The 21,526-nt window shown below is 38.7% G+C and overlaps 1 protein-coding gene across 1 annotated transcript; it reads left to right on the top strand.

Annotated features, from left to right (window-relative positions):
• Nucleotides 1–18,847: 18,847 nt before the first annotated feature.
• On the top strand, nucleotides 18,848–19,558 carry LOC149194225 (protein PPLZ12-like). Its single transcript, XM_089407377.1, has one exon. The coding sequence runs from the start codon at nucleotides 18,968–18,970 to the stop codon at nucleotides 19,502–19,504; it is 537 nt and encodes a 178-aa protein (XP_089263503.1). The 5' UTR covers nucleotides 18,848–18,967; the 3' UTR covers nucleotides 19,505–19,558.
• The last annotated feature ends 1,968 nt before the right edge of the window (nucleotides 19,559–21,526 follow it).

Here is a 21,526-nt window from a genome sequence, read left to right as displayed (position 1 = left end):
ACCACATTAGCCATCTCTATTTGGTCTGATAAAATGGAAGATTGATCAAGTCTCCTCCTTTTCCTCTATCTTTTCACCACAGCCCTGTGTTTGGGACTATAAAAGACATCTAATGGTGGTATGTCTTCTATCTGTAAAATAATCTGATCGGATGGATCTTTAGGAATTATTTATGCATCTTTGCTAATGGATAGGCCGTTGGTCCCTTCAATTGGAACCGTAGTTGTTGTTGTTTCTTGACCAACTGTTACTTGAGGTGTGCCAAATCCTTGTGAAGTCTCGGGATTGCTTATAATAGAGTCAAATTGTTGCCACTCTTTGAGGAGTTTGGGATCAATTTGAGCCTCTAGATCAATAACTTCATTGTCCTGCTTCTCCTCTTTACCTGCTCCGTTTCCTGCTCTTTTCCTTGCTCTGGCTCCTTAACCTTTTTGTGAATTTTCTCTATAGCAGGAGGTTCATTAATAATCTTATGTTCAGGCTCACTTGACTTAGTTGTTGGTGTAGTTGTCAATAAGTCCAGAGGTAGAGTTTGCAACCTCTGTTCTCTGAGCCTATTGAATTCTACCAGTCCTTCATCATTATATTTTATCTTGGCCAATGTTTTAACCTGAGACAATGATTTTGCTGAAGAAAATAGGTCGTCAAACTCATCTTTTTCACGTTCGAACTTTGTGAGTTTGGCTTGTTCAAGCATATTATAGGCAACCTTCCTTGGATTGAATAGCCTGTTAGGGATGGTTGCAAGATTGAGCATGTTTATCTTCTCTGCCTCCTTCTCTGCATGTTTGAAGTCATGTAGGGTGTAAACACCACACCTCAAAGGAAATGTAGGCCATGCCTGCTTTTTGGAATTCCTAAGAGTTTTGGATGTTCCTGCTATTGTTATTTGGTAAGCTAATTCTCGAGCCAACAGCTTATCGGATACATACAATGGAAGTACATGGGGTCTTGTGAGGCTACCATAAACCCTTATATATGTGAACTTGTCTTCCCCAAACCAATTCCCTACAGCAGTCAAGTCAATCTCTGCCTCCTCGGAAATCCTTGGGGTAGGCTTATAAAAAATGGCATAATAGATAGGCAACATGAAACCATTATAGATTTGATACAAGTGGTCTTTATAATGTGCCTTCCCTAACATCTGATGATAAATGTGGATTGGCTTAGGGTCCTGTGGCGTCCATCTCCACCCAAGTACCGGGTATTCGGAATTAAAGTAAAGCATATCCATAACATAAGCACTGTAATAGAAGGGGGGAATAGTCCTGGTGGTTTTGCGTGAAGTGAATCTAAAATTAAGAATTGCAGAGGCTAATTTATCGGACAATATATTTGCCAAATCCATGACATAAATATTAATAGTCTCTTCCATTAAAGGAACCATTTCGATAGTAAACTTTGTTGAATCATGCATTCCCCATATCCTACACATCATTGCCCCAACATAACAGTAAGGACATGACAAGGAATCCACGGAGTACTTACCCAATGATTCATGTTTGTGCTTTGCGAGATTCTGTCTCCATTGCCTAATCGGGGCTGATTCCGTCTCATTCTCCTCTGCGAATTTCTCTAGAAAGGCTTTGTTGTATTTCTTTTCAATTTCAGGAAAATGATACATTTTCCTTAAGTCATCAGGCTGGAATGAACCAAAAACTCTTCCGTCAAATGTGCAAAATGTTCTATTTGACACTCGAATTTGTTCGACCACCCATCTGACTGCATCAGTGTATGGAAGAATTTTCTCCCAAGCTGCTATCATGTGCAAAAATGAGTCGGCTAAATCTTTCAGGGAGGCTTCTGATTTATTAGTTGAGCCTGTAGTAGCTTCTTCCGACACTTCCTCTGGTTCTTCTGCCTCAATTAAATTGTAAATGCTTTGCTAGCTTGTATTTCCAAGGCCGAGACATGTAGTGTCTAAGATTAGGCCCTTTTTACTCGGTCCTAGATCACTGGTGGGTTGGACTGTTACTATAGGGGCCGCTGCTGCTGGGGATCTCTTGGATTTCCTTCCCATTTGCTTAAAACTTGTTATTTCGACGGAATTCTGCACAAGAAGTAAAACCAGCGTGATATAGGGAAACAGGTAGCATGAGCCAATATGAAAGAGTTATATCTATTAGCGAATAATCAAAGATTATAGTGAAACTTCACTGATAAAATATAAGTGAAAAATCATGGCATAACTGCTTCATTAATATGGCCGCTTCACCTGTCAATCATGGTAAGGGAGCTTTTAAATAACCATCATAAAGTTTTCGAAACATGCACCTTGATTTAATGTATCGCAATTGGGAAAGGGTTCGGGTCACATTACTTATGTTATTGCGAAATCACCGATCACCGATGGCGATATGCTTTATCACGTCAGAAGATTTGAAGGTGTCAAAGTTAATGAATTGATTGCAACGGCCGATTGCCGATAGCGATACCTTTTCGCATATGAAGATTTGAAAGTGTCACAACCCATGTGTTAAGTTGTCGCAATCGACTGCCAATGGCGATACTTTTTATCGCATCGGGGAAATGGGGGAGGCACTGTCTTTATGCTATGTGTTTTGCCTTTCCCCGATATTCGATAGTGATTTCCCTTTTCGGATAGGAGTAATTCAATGGTTCTTTATATATGTTTCTTCTTATTATCGCGATATGCGATCTTGCGATCACTTTATTGTAATAATAAAAAGCTTTATGATTATTTAAAAGATTTATTTTATCATTGTTTGAAAGGTATATCACATTTCAGTTGGACCTTTTGATGAGGGTTTTTTCTGATGAGTTAATACCAATTTATTCACACATCTATGTTTAAAAGGGACCCATTTCATATTATGATTCTAAAGAAAGATTTTATGAAATGGGGAGTTGTTGTACAACACAACACCCTCCAAAATTCATAACTTTTATTTTATTATTTTAACTATTATTTTAATATATTTCTTTAGGAGGTCATTTTTAGGCTGAAATTTCCTCTAATTGATCAATCTCATACGCTTACCCAATCCTTGATTCTTTCTTCATAACATGAAGACAAGAATGATGTGTCTATTTCTCCCTCTCAACTAGGGATGATCTACTCATTCCTATAAAAAGAATATACCCAAGCTCCCTCTTAACAAGGGACTTGTTATCAACAACAACTCTCCTTGGTGGAGATCATGGTACTATTAGCTTCTTGTAGGGATCCTCCTTTCGACATCATGTCACAAATTTCAACTTCTTCATTATGGAGCCTTCTTCTTTTTTGTAGGGCATCGACCATCATCTTCATTACTTCCCCTCAACAAAACGTCATGTTGAACCAATAGTAATGTCATTATTCTCTTCATCGGAAATTGATCTCCTTGTAATCATCTAGCTATCTTTTATACAACTACCGATTCCAAGTCATGTTTATTTCAAGATACTTCATCCAATCTCATCAGTATTAGTTGTAGGTGACTTCTACAACTCTCTTCTGTAGCCCTGTTTCAACCCAACTAAATGCTTTCTCAAAAATAAAAATGAACGTTAAATCAAAGTTACCTCTTTATGATGGCCTTCAATCATGTCATTAGCTTCTTACAACATCAACATCCTTTCACATACTATATGTTTCCATCTCCAAGCCATACATTACCAAGGTCATTCTTTTCCAATATACAAATCAAGGTATTCGTACCTTCTCCACGCATATTTTATTGCTAATTATTTCAATCATTATCAGATGTTGATTTCGTGACCATATATTCATCGAACTCTTCTTTCACCTTTCTTCGCATATTGCTTCCTCAAGATCTTTTATACATAGTTCCTTTATCATAGGAATCCATTGACAGTGTTGGACCCACCAACAATCAGGGGATCTCCCTGGTATGAAGTCCCAACTAGACCTCACAACGTTTGGTGTAGGAGTCCCATCTAATACGATGGCCCAATTTCCATTATATTAGAGATTTGCCTTAGCTGTCGTTGTTCAGCACATGAGAGTGTTATGCTTGTAACTTTAAGAAAGTAAAGTGAGTATGTCTGGTGAGTGCGTAATGTAACTTCGTGTCCGAGTTCTCTCATTGTAAGGGAGAGGGTAAACGTGAGCCTCTTAATGGGAAGTAATAGTACCACCCGAAGAGAGACACTTGTGAAAAACAACAAGGGTTTGTCCAACATCTAGTGGAGTAGTCCACAACAGATGTGGTAGTCATTAAAACCAAAGTGCAATGGAAAACACGTACACCATCCAATGGAAAAGTCCACATCGGGGTGACGATCATTATAACCAAGAAAAAAAGAATGGTTTGTCTAATTTGCTATGGAGTAGTCCACATGGATGAGACAACAATGATAAACAATACAACATATCTTCAACAATGTAAGTACTAAAATAATCAAAATAGTTCAACTATCTTAGTACAGGTTAAGATAACATGCATTACAAATGCTTAAAGAATAGTCTTACAAACAGATACAAAACATGTGTGAAAACGTGCTAGCCTGAGACAAGATTACGAATTATGCAAAAGTTCCAAGATACATCTGTGCACCATACATCGCTAGTCCTAGCAATGGGACATTGGAGCCACACCTCGCTCCTCAAAGAATAGACTACAAACTCTCAAGGATATCTGTGAGGAGCCAAGGCGAAAAGTTTTTTTCTCATACAGTGAGGGGGTATATATAGCCAAGGTTGATGCTTGACCCTTTTGACTCTTGGACTTCCTTCCCGACCATTCAACTTTCTATGAATTTTCAACTGACATGACTCTTCAACTTCATTATGTGTTCGTTGGACTTTCACTTTACATTACATTTGATTACAACAAGTATGGCCGATAGTAGTGATGTGGTAATGATAACTCATGACACTACTGACATGTACTCGTTGGATGTGGTGTCCATGTCAAGCTACTATATTACTGAGTGATGGATGTGCTCTCGGTGCGTTGTGTCTTCACCTCTGCATGGCAAAGTGTTGTGGGGTCTTCTATGGTCTTGGTCTTTGCTTGATGGTTCAGTGCATGTATCCCTTTTGCTTGTTGCTCGATCTACATTGTATCTCCATTCAATTATGAGAAAGTCTCCTAGCATGTTCTCCTTCTTCATCTTGTTCGTCGTCGTGCCATGTTACATCAATGTACCTGTTCCTGATATCCACTCATGACAAGATGATATGAAATCCAAAAAATCTCCTAGTCTAGCATGATGCATTATTTTTGGTTTCGAGTCCTGGTGACAGGGAGAGAGGACAAGATACCGAAATTGCACAGAACAAAGCTCAAGCCGAGATGAGGGGCTCTACAGCGCGTTCGAGAAAAACTATGCAAAGGTCACTGGGAGGCAAAATTATGCAACCAGGGTCAACAATGACAACTGCAAGGTGGGACCCAACTAGAAAGAACTGTGCAATTCCTGGGAGGAAGATAAGGCAAGTTATCAGGGGGAATTGCTAGACAATTCTACGCAATTTTTAGGATGAGGACTGAGTGGGTCACTCATGGTCCAACTGGGAATATGTGCAATTTATTGGAGGTAGACGAAGTGGGGCAATAGATGGCACTAGCAGGAAATTCTATGCAATTTTCCCGAGCAAGGCATGATCCGCCTGTGGGCATCTACTGGTCACAACTGCACATTTCTGAGAGACAGTGAGGGGAAAACATACATATATTCAATGATAGTAAGATTTAAAAAAATGCCAATTCACATCAAAGAATGACACAAGAGCATAGATAATAGTACCATATGTTATTTGGATCACTCCTGATATCAATCGCATTCAAATTCCTTCTTCTAACTTAGAAACACTTCCACAAAAGGCAATAGTGCACATGTCATCAAAGCTTTCTTCGTTAAAATTCAGAATACTGGCCCAGTCTTCATAAAGAAAATAGATCAGAAGCACAATAGTGTGACTTACTGATTTGAGTTTATACAAAAACTGAGGACCCTTTCTAAATGCATGAAAGGGCCTATAAATACTAATTACGCTAACTAATTACAAAATAAAAATGCTATTAATTGGTACAACTAAATTATGAATATCTCCTTAAAATCGGCTTTTTCTTAGTCAATAGTATGATTCATTGTTTCTGACGATCTCTCTTCAGCTTGAGCTGGCAGATAGCAAGCATCGGTTGCAATTCTAGAGGGTGACTTAGACGAGAATGCAGTTGGGCTGAATATGTGGCATCATGGATCTTGGGAATCATGCAACTGATGGCATCAGTTAAACATTTGAGTGCAGCCCTCTGACTATATGGTTTAATTAAGAAAAACCAAAAGGCATCCCAAGTTAAACTTTGGATGCCAGGAATTAGTCTTCCATTCTTTTCCAATTCTTGATTGCATGTTTGTTCCAAGGCTTTGGCCGACGTCAATTTTCCTGGATTGCACTGTGAAATCATGTTAGAGAGATAAATAGTGTCATTGACCAATTCAATTAAATTACTGGTAGATAATCGACATCTTGAGGTCTCTCTCTCTGCTTTCATCAGTTGTGTTTGCCATTCTAGGAAAAGGATGTCTTTGTGTGATTCTAGAATTTTGGGCAGATTCGTGGCTTGTCCTTCACTGGAGTCTTGCCAAGCAAGAAAGCTGGTTAAGATCTCATCGACCTGTTCTAAATCCTGCCTGGCATCAATTGATTTATCAACTATTGATGTAGTAATCTCATAAAGAGGCTCAACCAGAGAAATGTTATGACATAGCAGTTTTAGCTGTGTAATCAATGCCTTATTGATTTGTAGAGCTTCGGTTCTTAACTCTGCTACTTGAGGAAGACTCTTGAACTTTTCTACTTCTTGTAACAGTTGAGCGATTTGCTCATCCTTAGTCTTGCTCATTTGTTCATTCATCGCCTTTAATCTGGCCAATGCTTCAGAAAATTCCTTTTGTTTCTGTATTGCGCTCAAGTCTATCCTGTTTCTCTTTGAGCAATTGCTCATTTAATTGGTTGTTTGTCTGCCACTGTATTGATAGTTGTTGTTCTAATTGTTGTATTTTTCATTGTGCTTCAGACACCTATGACTGCAATGAAACAACTGTTTGATCTTTTTCCTTAAGTAAATTGCTTACTTCCGAGGCCTTATCCATGGTGGTTGCCGAATAAGCTCCGGCATATTGAGAAAGTTTTGTAAGGTCGTCAGAAGGGTTAAATTCCTCCTTCCACACCACATTAGCCATCTCTGTTTGGTCTGATAAAATGGAAGATTGATTAAGTCTCCTCCTTTTCCTCTGTCTTTTCACCACAACCCTGTGTTTGGGACTGTAAAAGACATCTAATGGTGGTATGTCTTCTATCTGTAAAACAATTTGATCAGATGGATCTTTAGGAATTATTTATGCATCTTTGCTAATGGATAGGCCGTTGGTCCCTTCAATTGGAACCATAGTTGTTGTTGTTTATTGACCAACTGTTACTTGAGGTATGCCGAATCCTTGTGAAGTCTCGGGATTGCTTATAATAGAGTCAAATTGTTGCCACTCTTTGAGGATTTTGGGATCAATTTGAGCCTCTAGATCAATAACTTCATTGTCCTGCTTCTTCTCTTTCTCCTGCTCTGTTTCCTGCTCTTTTCCTTGCTCTGGCTCTTTTCCCTTTTTGTGAATTTTCTCTGTAGCAGGAGGTTCATTAATAATCTTATGTTCAGGCTCGCTTGACTTAGTTGTTGGTGTAGTAGTCAATAAGTCCGGAGGCAAAGTTTGCAACCTCTGTTCTCTGAGCCTATTGAATTCTACTAGTACTTCATCATTATATTTTATCTTGGCCAATTTTTTAACCTGAGACAATGATTTTGCTGAAGAAAACAGGTCGTCAAACTCATCTTTTTCACGTTCGAACTTTGTGAGTTTGGCTTGTTCAAGCATATTATAGGCAACCTTCCTTGGATCGAATAGCCTGTTAGGGATGGTTGCAATATTGAGCATGTTTATCTTCTCTACCTCCTTCTCTGCATGTTTGAAGTCATGTAGGGTGTAAACACCACACCTCAAAGGAAATGTAGGCCATGCCTGCTTTTCAGAATTCCTAAGAGTTTTGGATGTTCCTGTTGTTGTTATTTGCTAAGCTAATTCTCGAGCCAACAGCTTATCGGGTACATACAATGGAAGTACATGGGATCTTGTGAGGCTACCATAAACCCTTATATATGTTAACTTGTCTTCCCCAAACCAATTCCCTACAACAGTCAAATCAATCTCTGCCTCCTCGGAAATCCTTGGGGTAGGCTTATCAAAAATGGCATAATAGATAGGCAACATGAAACCATTACAGATTTGATACAAGTGGTCTTTATAATGTGCCTTCCCTAACATCTGATGATAAATGTGGATTGGCTTAGGATCCTGTGGCGTCCATCTCCACCCAAGTACCGGGTATTCGGAATTAAAGTAAAGCATATCCATAACATAAGCACTGTAATAGAAGGGGGGAATAGTCCTGGTGGTTTTGCGTGAATTGAATCTAAAATTAAGAATTGTAGAGGCTAATTTATCAGACAATATATTTGCCAAATCCATGACATAAATATTAACAGTCGCTTCCATCAAAGGAACCATTTCGATAGTAAACTTTGCTGAATCATGCATTCCCCATATCCTACACATCATTTCCCCAGCATAACAGTAAGGAGATGACAAGGAATCCACGGAGTATTTACCCAATGATTCATGTTTTTGCTTTACGGGATTCTGTCTCCATTGCCTAATTGGGGCTGATTCCGTCTCATTCTCCTCTGTGAATTTCTATAGAAAGGCTTTCTTGTATTTCTTTTCAGGTTCGGGAAAATGATACATTTTCCTTAAGTCATCAGACTGGAATGAACCAAAAACTCTTCCGTCAAATGTGAAAAATGTTCTATTTGACACTGGAATTTGTTCGACCACCCATCTGACTACATCAGTGTATGGAAGAATTTTCTCCCGAGCTGCTATCCTGTGCAAAAATGAGTCGGCTAAATCTTTCAGGGAAGCTTCTGATTTATTAGTTGAGCCTGTAGTAGCTTCTTCAGACACTTCCTCTGGTTCTTCTGCCTCAATTAAATTATAAATGCTTCGCTAGCTTGTATTTCCAAGGCCGAGACATGTAGTGTCTGAGATTAGGCCCTTTTTACTCGGTCCTAGGTCAATGGTGGGTTGGACTGTTACTATAGGGGCCGCTGCTGCTGGGGATCTCTTGGATTTCTTTCCCATTTGCTTAAAACTTGTTATTTCGACAGAATTCTGCACAAGAAGTAAAACCAGCATGATATAGGGAAACAGGTAGCATGAGCCAATATGAAAGAGTTATATCTATTAGCGAATAATCAAAGATTATAGTGAAACTTCCGCAGATAAAATCTAAGTACAAAATCTTGGCATAACTGCTTCATTAATATGGCCGCCTCACCTGTCAATCATGGTAAGGGAGCTTTTAAATATCCATCATAAAGTTTTCGAAACACGCACCTTGATTTAATGTATCGCAATTGGGAAAGGGCTCGGGTCACATTACTTATGTTATTGCGAAATCACCGATCACCGATGGCGATACGCTTTATCACGTCGGAAGATTTGAAGGTGTCAAAGTTAATGAATTGATTGCAACGGCCGATTGCCGATAGCGATACCTTTTCACATCTGAAGATTTGAAAGTGTCACAACCCATGTGTTAAGTTGTCGCAGCCCACTGCCAATGGCGATACCTTTTATCGCATCGGGGAAATGGGGGAGGCACTGTCTTTATGCTATGTGTTTTTCCTTTCCCCGATATCCGATAGTGATTTCCCTTTTCGGATAGGAGTAATTCAATGGGTCTTTATATATGTTTTTTCTTATTATCGCGATATGCGATCTTGCGATCGCTTTATTGTAATAATAAAAAGCTTTATGATTATTTAAAAGATTTATTTTATCATTGCTTGAAAGGTATATCACATTTCAGTTGGACCTTTTGATGAGGGTTTTTTGGGATGAGTTAATACCAATTTATTCACACATCTATGTTTAAAAGGGACCCATTTCATATTATGATTCTAAAGAAATTTTTATGAAATGGGGAGTTGTTGTACAATACAACACCCTCCAAAATTCATAACTTTTATTTTATTATTTTAACTATTATTTTAATATTTTTCCTTAGGAGGTCATTTTTAGGCTGAAATTTCCTCTAATTGATCAATCTCATACGCTTACCCAGTCCTTGATTCTTTCTTCATAACATGAAGACAAGAATGATGTGTCTATTTCTCCCTCTCAACTACGGATGATCTACTCATTCCTATAAAAAGAATATACCCAAGCTCCCTCTTAACAAGGGACTTGTTATCAACAACAACTCTCTTTGGTGGAGATCATGGTACTATTAGCTGCTTGTACGGATCCTCCTTTTGACATCATGTCACAAATTTCAACTTATTCATTATGGAGCCTTCTTCTTTTTTGTAGGGCATCGACCATCATCTTCATTACTTCCCCTCAACAAAACGTCGTGTTGAACCAATAGTAATGTCATTATTCTCTTCATCGGAAATTGATCTCCTTGTAATCATCTAGCTATCTTTTATACAACTACCTATTCCAAGTCATGTTTATTTCAAAATACTTCATCCAATCTCATCAGTATTAGTTGTAGGTGACTTCTACAACTCTCTTCTGTAGCCCTATTTCAACCCAACTAAATGCTTTCTCAAAAATAAAAATGAACGTTAAATCAAAGTTACCTCTTTATGATGGCCTTCAATCATGTCATTAGCTTCTTACAACATCAACATCCTTTCACATACTATATGATTCCATCTCCAAGCCATACATTACCAAGGTCATTCTTTTCCAATATACAAATCAAGGTATTCGTACCTTCTCCATGCATATTTTATTGCTAGTTATTTCAATCATTATCAGATGTTGATTTCGTGACCATATATTCATCAAACTCTTCTTTCACCTTTCTTCGCATATTACTTCCTCAAGATCTTTTATACATATTTCCTTTATCATAGGAATCCATTGACAGTGTTGGACCCACCAAAAATCAGGGGATCTCCCTGTTATGAAGTCCCAACTAGACCTCACATCGTTTGGTGTAGGAGTCCCATCTGATACGTTGGCCCAATTTCCATTATATTAGAGATTTGCCTTAGCTGTCGTTGTTCAGCACATGAGAGTGTTATGCTTGTAACTTTAAGAAAGCAAAGTGAGTATGTCTGGTGAGTGCGTAATGTAACTTCGTGTCCGAGTTCTCTCATTGTAAGGGAGAGGGTAAACGTGAGCCTCTAAATGAGAAGTAATAGTACCACCCGAAGAGAGACACTTGTGAAAAACAACAAGGGTTTGTCCAACATCCAGTGGAGTAGTCCACAATAGATGCGGTAGTCATTAAAACCAAAGTGCAATGGAAAACACGTACACCATCCAATGGAATAGTCCACATTGGGGTGACGATCATTATAACTAAGAAAAAAAAGAATGGTTTGTCTAATTTCTTATGGAGTAGTCCACATATATGAGACAACAATGATAAACAATACAACATATCTTCAATAATGTAAGTGCTAAAATAATCGAAATAGTTCAACTATCTTAGTACAGGTTAAGAAAACATGCATTACAAATGCTTAAAGAATAGTCTTACAAACAGATACAAAACATGTGTGAAAATGTGCTAGCCTGAGACAAGATTACGAATTATGCAAAAGTTCCAAGATACATCTGTGCACCATACATCACTAGTCCTAGCAATGGGACATTGGAGCCACACCTCGCTCCTCAAAGAATGGACTACAAACTCTCAAGGGTATCTGTGAGGAGCCAAGGTGAAAAGTCTTTTTCTCATACAGTGAGGGGGTATATATAGCCAAGGTTGATGCTTGACCCTTTTGACTCTTGGACTTCCCTCACGACCATTCAACTTTCTATGAATTTTCAACTGACGTGACTCTTCAACTTCATTATGTGTTCGTTGGACTTTCACTTTACATTACATTTGATTACAACAAGTATGGCCCATAGTAGTGATGTGGACAAGATAACTCATGACACTACTGACATGTACTGGTTGGATGTGGTGTCCATGTCAAGCTACTATATTACTGAGTGATGGATGTGCTCTCGGTGCATTGTGTCTTCACCTCTGCATGGCAAAGTGTTGTGGGGTCTTCTATGGTCTTGGTCTTTGCTTGAAGGTTCGGTGCATGTATCCCTTTTGCTTGTTGCTCGATCTACATTGTATCTCCATTCAATTATGAGCAAGTCTCCTAGCATGTTCTCCTTCTTCATCTTGTTCGTCGTTGTGCCATGTTACATCAATGTACCTATTCCTGCGATCCACTCATGACAAGATGATATCAAATCCAAAAAATCTCCTAGTCTAGCATGATGCGTTATTTTTGGTTTCGAGTCCTGGTGACAGGGAGAGAGGACAAGATACCGAAATTTCACAGAACAAAGCTCAAGCCGAGATGAGGGGCTCTACAGTGCATTCGAGAAAAACTATGCAAAGGTCACTGAGAGGCAAAATTATGCAACCAGGGTCAACAATGACAACTGCAAGGTGGGACCCAACTAGGGAGAACTGTGCAATTCCTGGGAGGAAGATAAGGCAAGTTATCAGGGGGAACTGCTAGACAACTCTACGCAATTTTTAGGATGAGGACTGAGTGGGCCACTCATGGTCCAACTGGGAATATGTGCAATTTATCAGAGGGAGATGAAGTGGGGCAATAGAGGGCACTAGCAGGAAATTCTATGCAATTTTCCCGAGCAAGGCATGACCTGCCTGTGGGCATCTACTGGTCAAAACTGCACATTTCTGAGAGACAGTGAGGGACAAACATACATATATTCAGTGATAGCAAGATTTAATAAAATGCCAATTCACATAAAAGAATGACACAAGAGCATAGATAATAGTACCATATGTTATTTGGATCACTCCCGATATCAATCGCATTCAAATTCCTTCTTCTAACTTAGAAACACTTCCACAAAAGGCAATAGTGCACATGTCATCAAAGCTTTCTTCGTTAAAATTCAGAATACTGGCCCAGTCTTCATAAAGAAAATAGATCAGAAGCACAATAGTGTGACTTACTGATTTGAGTTTATACAAAAACTGAGGACCCTTTCTAAATGCATGAAAGGGCCTATAAATACTAATTACGCTAACTAATTACAAAATAAAAATGTTATTAATTGGTACAACTAAATTATGAATATCTCCTTAAAATCGGCTTTTTCTTAGTCAACAGTATGATTCATTGTTTCTGACGATCTCTCTTCAGCTTGAGCTGGTAGATAGCAAGCATCGGTTGCAATTCTGGAGGGTGACTTAGACGAGAATGCAGTTGGGCTGAATATATGGCATCATGGATCTTGGGAATCATGCAACTGATGGCATCAGTTAAACATTTGAGTGCAGCCCTCTGACTGTATGGTTTAATTAAGAAAAACCAAATCGCATCCCAAGTTAAACTTTGGATGCCAGCAATTAGTCTTCCATTCTTTTCCAATTCTTGATTGCATGTTTGTTCCAAGGCTTTAGCCGACGTCAATTTTCCTGGATTGCACTGTGAAATCATGTTAGAGAGATAAAGAGTGTCATTGACCAATTCAATTAAATTACTGGTAGATAATCGACATCTTTAGGTCTCTCTCTCTGCTTTCATCAGTTGTGTTTGCCATTCTAGGAAAAGGATGTCTTTGTGTGATTGTAGAATTTTGGGCAGATTCATGGTTTGTCCTTCACTGGAGTCTTGCCAAGCAAGAAAGCTGGTTAAGATCTCATCGGCCTGTTCTAAATCCTGCCTGGCATCAATTGATTTATCAACTATTGATGTAGTAATCTCATAAAGAGGCTCAACTAGAGAAATGTTATGACATAGCAGTTTTAGCTGTGTAATCAATGCCTTATTGATTTGTAGAGCTTCAGTTCTTAACTCTACTACTTGAGGAAGACTCTTGAACTTTTCTACTTCTTGTAACAGTTGAGCGATTTGCTCATCCTTAGTCTTGCTCATTTGTTCATTCATCACCTTTAATCTGGCCAATGCTTCAGAAAATTCCTTTTGTTTCTGTATTGCGCTCAAGTCTATCCTGTTTCTCTTTGAGCAATTGCTCATTTAATTGGCTGTTTGTCTGCTGCTGTATTGATAGTTGTTGTTCTAATTGTTCTATTTTTCGTTGTGCTTCAGACACCTGTGACTGCAATGAAACAACTGTTTGCTCTTTTTCCTTAAGTAAATTGCTTACTTCCGAGGCCTTATCCATGGTGGCTGCCGAATAAGCTCCGGCATACTGAGAAAGTTTTGTAAGGTCGTCGGAAGGGTTAAATTCCTCCTTCCACACCACATTAGCCATCTCTATTTGGTCTGATAAAATGGAAGATTGATCAAGTCTCCTCCTTTTCCTCTGTCTTTTCACCACAGCCCTGTGTTTGGGACTGTAAAAGACATCTAATGGTGGTATGTCTTCTATCTGTAAAACAATATGATCGGATGGATCTTTAGGAATTATTTATGCATATTTGCTAATGGATAGGTTGTTGGTCCCTTTAATTGGAACCATAGTTTTGTTGTTTATTGACCAACTGTTACTTTAGGTGTGCCGAATCATTATGAAGTCTCGGGATTGCTTATAATAGAGTCAAATTGTCGCCACTCTTTGAGGAGTTTGGGATCAATTTGAGCCTCTAGATCAATAACTTCATTGTCCTGCTTCTTCTCTTTCTCCTGCTCTGTTTCCTGCTCTTTTCCTTGCTCTGGCTCTTTTCCCTTTTTATGAATTTTCTCTGTAGCAGGAGGTTCATTAATAATCTTATGTTCAGGATCGCTTGACTTAGTTGTTGGTGTAGTAGTCAATAAGTCCGGAGGCAAAGTTTGCAACCTCTGTTCTCTGAGCCTATTGAATTCTACTAGTCCTTCATCATTATATTTTATCTTGGCCAATGTTTTAACCTGAGACAATGATTTTGCTGAAGAAAACAGGTCGTCAAACTCATCTTTTTCATGTTCAAACTTTGTGAGTTTGGCTTGTTCAAGCATATTATAGGCAACCTTCCTTGGATCGAATAGCCTGTTAGGGATGGTTGCAAGATTGAGCATGTTTATCTTCTCTACCTCCTTCTCCGCATGTTTGAAGTCATGTAGGGTGTAAACACCACACCTCAAAGGAAATGTAGGCCATGCCTGCTTTTTGGAATTCCTAAGAGTTTTGGATGTTCCTGTTGTTGTTATTTGGTAAGCTAATTCTCGAGCCAACAGCTTATCGGGTACATACAATGGAAGTACATGGGATCTTGTGAGGCTACCATAAACCCTTATATATGTGAACTTGTCTTCCCCAAACCAATTCCCTACAGCAGTCAAGTCAATCTCTGCATCCTCCGAAATCCTTGGGGTAGGCTTATCAAAAGTGGCATAATAGATAGGCAACACGAAACCATTACAGATTTGATACAAGTGGTCTTTATAATGTGCCTTCCCTAACATCTGATGATAAATGTGGATTGGCTTAGGATCCTGTGGCATCCATCTCCACCCAAGTACCGGGTATTCATATATAAAGTAAAGCATATCCATAACATAAGCACCGTAATAGAAGGGGGGAATAGTCCTGGTGGTTTTGCATGAATTGAATCTAAAATTAAGAATTGCAGAGGCTAATTTATCGGACAATATATTTGCCAAATCCATAACATAAATATTAACAGTCGCTTCCATTAAAGGAACCATTTCGATAGTAAACTTTGCTGAATCATGCATTCCCCATATCCTACACATCATTTCCCCAGCATAATAGTAAGGAGACGACAAGGAATCCACGAAGTACTTACCCAATGATTCATGTTTTTGCTTTGTGGGATTCTGTCTCCATTGCCTAATCGGGGCTGATTCCGTCTCATTCTCCTCTGCGAATTTCTCTAGAAAGGCTTTGTTGTATTTCTTTTCAGGTTCAGGAAAATGATACATTTTCCTTAAGTCATCAGGCTGGAATGAACCAAAAACTCTTCCGTCAAATGTGAAAAATGTTCTATTTGACACTCGAATTTGTTCGACCACCCATCTGACTACATCAGTGTATGGAAGAATTTTCTCCCGAGCTGCTATCTTGTGCAAAAATGAGTCGGCTAAATCTTTCAAGGAGGCTTCTGATTTATTAGTTGAGCCTGTAGTAGCTTCTTATGACACTTCCTCTGGTTCTTCTGCCTCAATTAAATTATAAATGCTTTGCTAGCTTGTATTTCCAAGGCTGAGACATGTAGTGTCTGAGATTAGGCCCTTTTTACTCGGTCCTAGGTCACTGGTGGGTTGGACTGTTAATATAGGGGCGCTGCTGCTGGGGATCTCTTGGATTTCTTTCCCATTTGCTTAAAACTTGTTATTTCGACGGAATTCTGCACAAGAAGTAAAACCAACGTGATATAGGGAAACAGGTAGCATGAGCCAATATGAAAGAGTTATATCTATTAGCGAATAATCAAAGATTATAGTGAAACTTCCGCAGATAAAATCTAAGTGAAAAATCTTGGCATAACTGCTTCATTAATATGGCCGCCTCACCTGTCAATCATGGTAAGGGAGCTTTTAAATAACCATCATAAAGTTTTCGAAACACGCACCTTGATTTAATGTATCGCAATTGGGAAAGGGCTCGGGTCACATTACTTACGTTATTGCAAAATCACCAATCACCGATGGCGATACGCTTTATCAAGTCGGAAGATTTGAAGGCGTCAAAGTTAATGAATTGATTGCTACGGCCGATTGTCGATAGCGATACCTTTTTGCATCTGAAGATTTGAAAGTGTCACAACCCATGTGTTAAGTTGTCGTAGCCGACTGCCAATGGCGATACCTTTTATCACATCGGGGAAATGGGGGAGGCGCTGTCTTTATGCTATGTGTTTTGCCTTTCCCCGATATCCGATAGTGATTTCCCTTTTCGGATAGGAGTAATTCAATGGGTCTTTATATATGTTTTTTCTTATTATCGTGATATGCGATCTTGCGATTGCTATCATATTTAAAAGATCTATTTTATCATTGTTTGAAAGGTATATCACATTTCAGTTGGACCTTTTGATGAGGGTTTTTCTGATGAGTTAATACCAATTTATTCACACATCTATGTTTAAAAGGGACCCATTTCATATTATGATTCTAAAGAAAAATTTTATGAAATGGGAAGTTGTTGTACAACACAACACCCTCCAAAATTCATAACTTTTATTTTATTATTTTAACTATTATTTTAATATTTTTCCTTAGGAGGTCATTTTTAGGCTGAAATTTCCTCTAATTGATCAATCTCATACGCTTACCCAATCCTTGATTCTTTCTTCATAACTTGAAGACAAGAGTGATGTGTCTATTTCTCCCTCTCAACTAGTGATGATCTACTCATTCCTATAAAAAGAATATACCCAAGCTCCCTCTTAACAAGGGACTTGTTATCAACAACAACTCTCTTTGGTGGAGATCATGGTACTATTAGCTGCTTGTAGGGATCCTCCTTTCGACATCATGTCACAAATTTCAACTTCTTCATTATGGAGCCTTCTTATTTTTTGTAGGGCATCGACCATCATCTTCATTACTTCCCCTCAACAAAACGTCGTGTTGAACCAATAGTAATGTCATTATTCTCTTCATCGGAAATTGATCTCCTTGTAATCATCTAGCTATCTTTTATACAACTACCTATTCCAAGTCATGTTTATTTCAAGATACTTCATCCAATCTCATCAGTTTTAGTTGTAGGTGACTTCTTCAACTCTCTTCTATAGCCCTGTTTCAACCCAACTAAATGCTTTCTCAAAAATAAAAATGAACGTTAAATCAAAGTTACCTCTTTATGATGGCCTTCAATCATGTCATTAGCTTCTTACAACATCAACATCCTTTCACATACTATATGATTCCATCTCCAAGCCATACATTACCAAGGTCATTCTTTTCCAATATACAAATCAAGGTATTCGTACCTTGTCCATGCATATTTTATTGCTAATTATTTCAATCATTATCAGATGTTGATTTCGTGACCATATATTCATCGAACTCTTCTTTCACCTTTCTTTGCATATTGCTTCCTCAAGATCTTTTATACATAGTTCCTTTATCATATGAATCCATTGACAGTGTTGGACCCACCAATAATCAGGGGATCTCCCTGGTATGAAGTCCCAACTAGACCTCACACCGTTTGGTGTAGGAGTCCCATCTGATACGATGGCCCAATTTCCATTATATTAGAGATTTGCCTTAACTCTCGTTGTTCAGCACATGAGAGTGTTATGCTTGTAACTTTAAGAAAGCAAAGTGAGTATGTCTGGTGAGTGCGTAATGTAACTTCGTGTCCGAGTTCTCTCATTGTAAGGGAGAGGGTAAACATGAGCCTCTAAATGAGAAGTAATAGTACCACCCAGAGAGAGACACTTGTGAAAAACAACAAGGGTTTGTCCAACATCGAGTGGAGTAGTCCACAACAGATGCGGTAGTCATTAAAACCAAAGTGCAATGGAAAATGTTAGACTCCGTCTCATGACAGTGTGCGATTGATTCTTCTTCAAAACAGGGTTTTGAAGAAGAAATCATTTAAATGTTGCTTTTTAGATTATGTAATTTGTTCTTCAGCTCTTCAACTGGCAGCGACTTCAAGCTCCTACCTCTGTAAAAGCACAAAGAAAACAAAGCATACATCAGACTCTACTGTTGATGAATTTGGTCAGGTTTTATCTTCATATGGTTTCAACTATCATGGCACAGAGGTTCTCTACAGTGGCACCCTTGGTACAGAGCTTACTTGTGAAATATTCATTGGTCCAGTTTACTATCAACGACTTCGTCATATGGTTTCAGATAAATTTCAGGACAATGTCTTTGTGCAATTATTTTGCTCCATCTAGTATCGTGTTGTGAAACAGAATGCTGACGATGCATTTTATGAGCTGCAAAATCCTCAAGAACAAATTCAAGCTTATGTGTTTGATGTGGTTCGAGCAAATGTTCCAAAGATGAATTTGGATGAATTATTTGAGCAAAAGGGCGATGTTGCCAAAGTTGTGTTAGAAGAGCTTGAAAAAGCAATGGGGTCATATGGGTATAACATACAACAGATACTTGTGGTTGATATAGTTCCGGATCCTTCAGTACAGAAGGCAATGAATGAGATCAATGCAGCTCAACGACTTCAACTTGCAAGTGTGTTTAGAGGTGAAGCAGACAAAATACTACAAGTTAAAAGGGCGGAAGCTGATGCAGAGGCAAAATATCTTGCTGGTGTTGGGGTTGCACGACAGAGACAAGCTATCACAGATGGGCTACGAGAAAATGTGTTAGAATTTTCCCATAAAGTCCCCGGCACTTCTTCGAAGGATGTCATGGATTTAGTCATGATAACTCAGTACTTTGACACAATAAAAGATGTTGGGGCATCATCCAAGAACACGACTGTCTTCATTCCGCATGGTCCAGGGCATGTGAGAGACGTCAGTGAGCAAATAAGGAATGGACTTATGGAAGCATCAAGTGTTTCTCAGGATTTGCTTTAGAAAATTGCGAAGGATTTGATACTGTTTATGGTGCATGAAATTTGCTTGGTTCCTTTACTTTCTGTGTGAATCCGGTGTCAAATTTCCTTGCTGAAGATGGTTCTTTTGAGAAAAGTTTTCCTCTTTTAAGCTATGGTCAAATTGAAGATAATACTTTGGAAAATTTGAATTTGGACTGCTCCTATCCCAGCATAAAAACTAAAAAACAAAATTCAAGCAGATCACCACCACCTCAGACTGTAATTCCAAAGACAGATCCAGATGCTGCAAAGTGTGATTTTTCCTTGGACAATCTTACTATTAAAGAACTTCATGAAACTTTCAAGGCAACATTTGGGCGAGAAACCTCTGTTAAAGATAAACAGTGGCTGAAGCGGCGTATTTCAATAGGGACAAATGTGAGTAAGAAGACAAATAAAAGAAAAGATAAATTCAAGGTCTGGGAAGAGTCTTGTTCAACAATTTCCCGATGATTCTGATAACGTACAGGTGATTAAGAGTGAAGTGATAGTGGATGGTTCTGTAGAGGCGGTAGCCAGGAAAAGACCTCTTGGCAGGGATTCTTCCACCACTTTGCTTACAGATTTTGTCCCCAAAACAGAGTTTGAATTGTCAAATGATGAAGTTCCACTTGGAGAGGAGAACAGAGCGGATGGGTAAAGGATACAACTCCCTTTGTGTGCATCTTTCTTGCTGAGTATTTCACTGGTTGTAGAGCCTCTACTTTACACCTTATCATCCATCATTACCTACTGTTTTCATCACTTTCCTCTCTCTTTTGCCTCATTTTCCACCCAGATCATTACATTAGTTGTCATTAAACATGATCAAGTGAGCTTTGCTAATGTGTGACTGTTTTTTTTAGATTTTGACATATTTGCAGAGATTCCGCAGCTGTCTGGAAATTCCGCAGCCATTCAGCGATTCCGCAGCCATCTGATGATTCCGCAGCCATTTTGTTAATCTCAAGGTTCCACGTGCCATTTTACAGAACGAGCCACATGGGCATGTTGGAATAAACGTGCTCGAGGTTCCTGTGCCATCAGTTCAACCAGCCACGTCATCTGTACCTCCGGTCAAAGGGGGTCAAGTTTCGGTCAAATAAAGGCAGCTTAACGGTGATGCGTAAGCTGTTGGGTCACGTCGGTGGAAACAGTGACTTGTCCGTGTTTTGCAAGCTGTGGGGAACATGATCCAACATTGGATTCATTGCCCATAACGACCAGGACCTTCAGCTCGACCATGAAACATATGACGTGTTAACTGCACCTTTAATACGCATGATATTCAGTTTATTTTCTGTTTTATGCTTTACGCATTAGGCCATCTTGCAGATGCCTATAAATACTTGCGTCTGCGTACGCTTATGTTAACTTTTTAGCTGCTGTAGTTTATGAACTTGTGAGAATTTTAGCACATTTCTGAACTCTGTTTTTATAGTGCTGTTCCAGCACTTTTGACTGTGTATTTCTGCATATGAAGTAATGGAAACAGTGTTGTTTTGAAGTCTTAAAGCATCTGAGTTTTCTGTGGGTTGTATGGATGGAGGGCCCCCGTTCATGACTGCCCTTGTATAAGTATTTCATGTGTATACTTCTGCAATTTCCTTATTTCATATTCAGCATTTCCTTTCTTGAGTTATGTACAGCTTGATTTCTTTTCATTGCTGCAGCCTTTATTTTCACTGATCAAATTTGTTTCTTTGCAGGTTTTTAACTCGGGATTGAGTGTGTTGTATTTGCTTTAATATCTAATGGTAGTTGCAGTTGTCTTATTCATAATGCTGCCCTTTTTACTCTGTTTTCTAGATTAGTTTTTAGTTTAGTTTTACAAGTTGTATGCTCACTAATTTATGGTCTCTTTATCATGAATGATTTATCTTTCAGAGAACAGAACACTAATTAATTGCAGCTTGTTTTTAAGTAGTCTTGGCTTGTAGCACTAATACTTTTTCCACTTGTTCATATATGTAGGAAGCAGTATGATGGAAAAGGCATAGTAGTGTTATAATTTGTCATTTAG

This window comes from Pinus tabuliformis, chromosome 2_2, assembly GCF_031772625.1.
Source record: "Pinus tabuliformis cultivar Carrire ecotype Pingquan chromosome 2_2, CPIR1, whole genome shotgun sequence".
NCBI classification, from domain to species: domain Eukaryota; kingdom Viridiplantae; phylum Streptophyta; class Pinopsida; order Pinales; family Pinaceae; genus Pinus; species Pinus tabuliformis.
Note: the sequence above shows the minus strand (reverse complement) of the source record. Positions and strands in the feature narration are given on the sequence as shown.

Coding starts and splice junctions, on each gene's coding strand:
- LOC149194225 (XM_089407377.1), top strand. CDS start 18,968: ATGAATTTGGATGAATTATTTGAGCAAAAGGGCGATGTTGCCAAAGTT.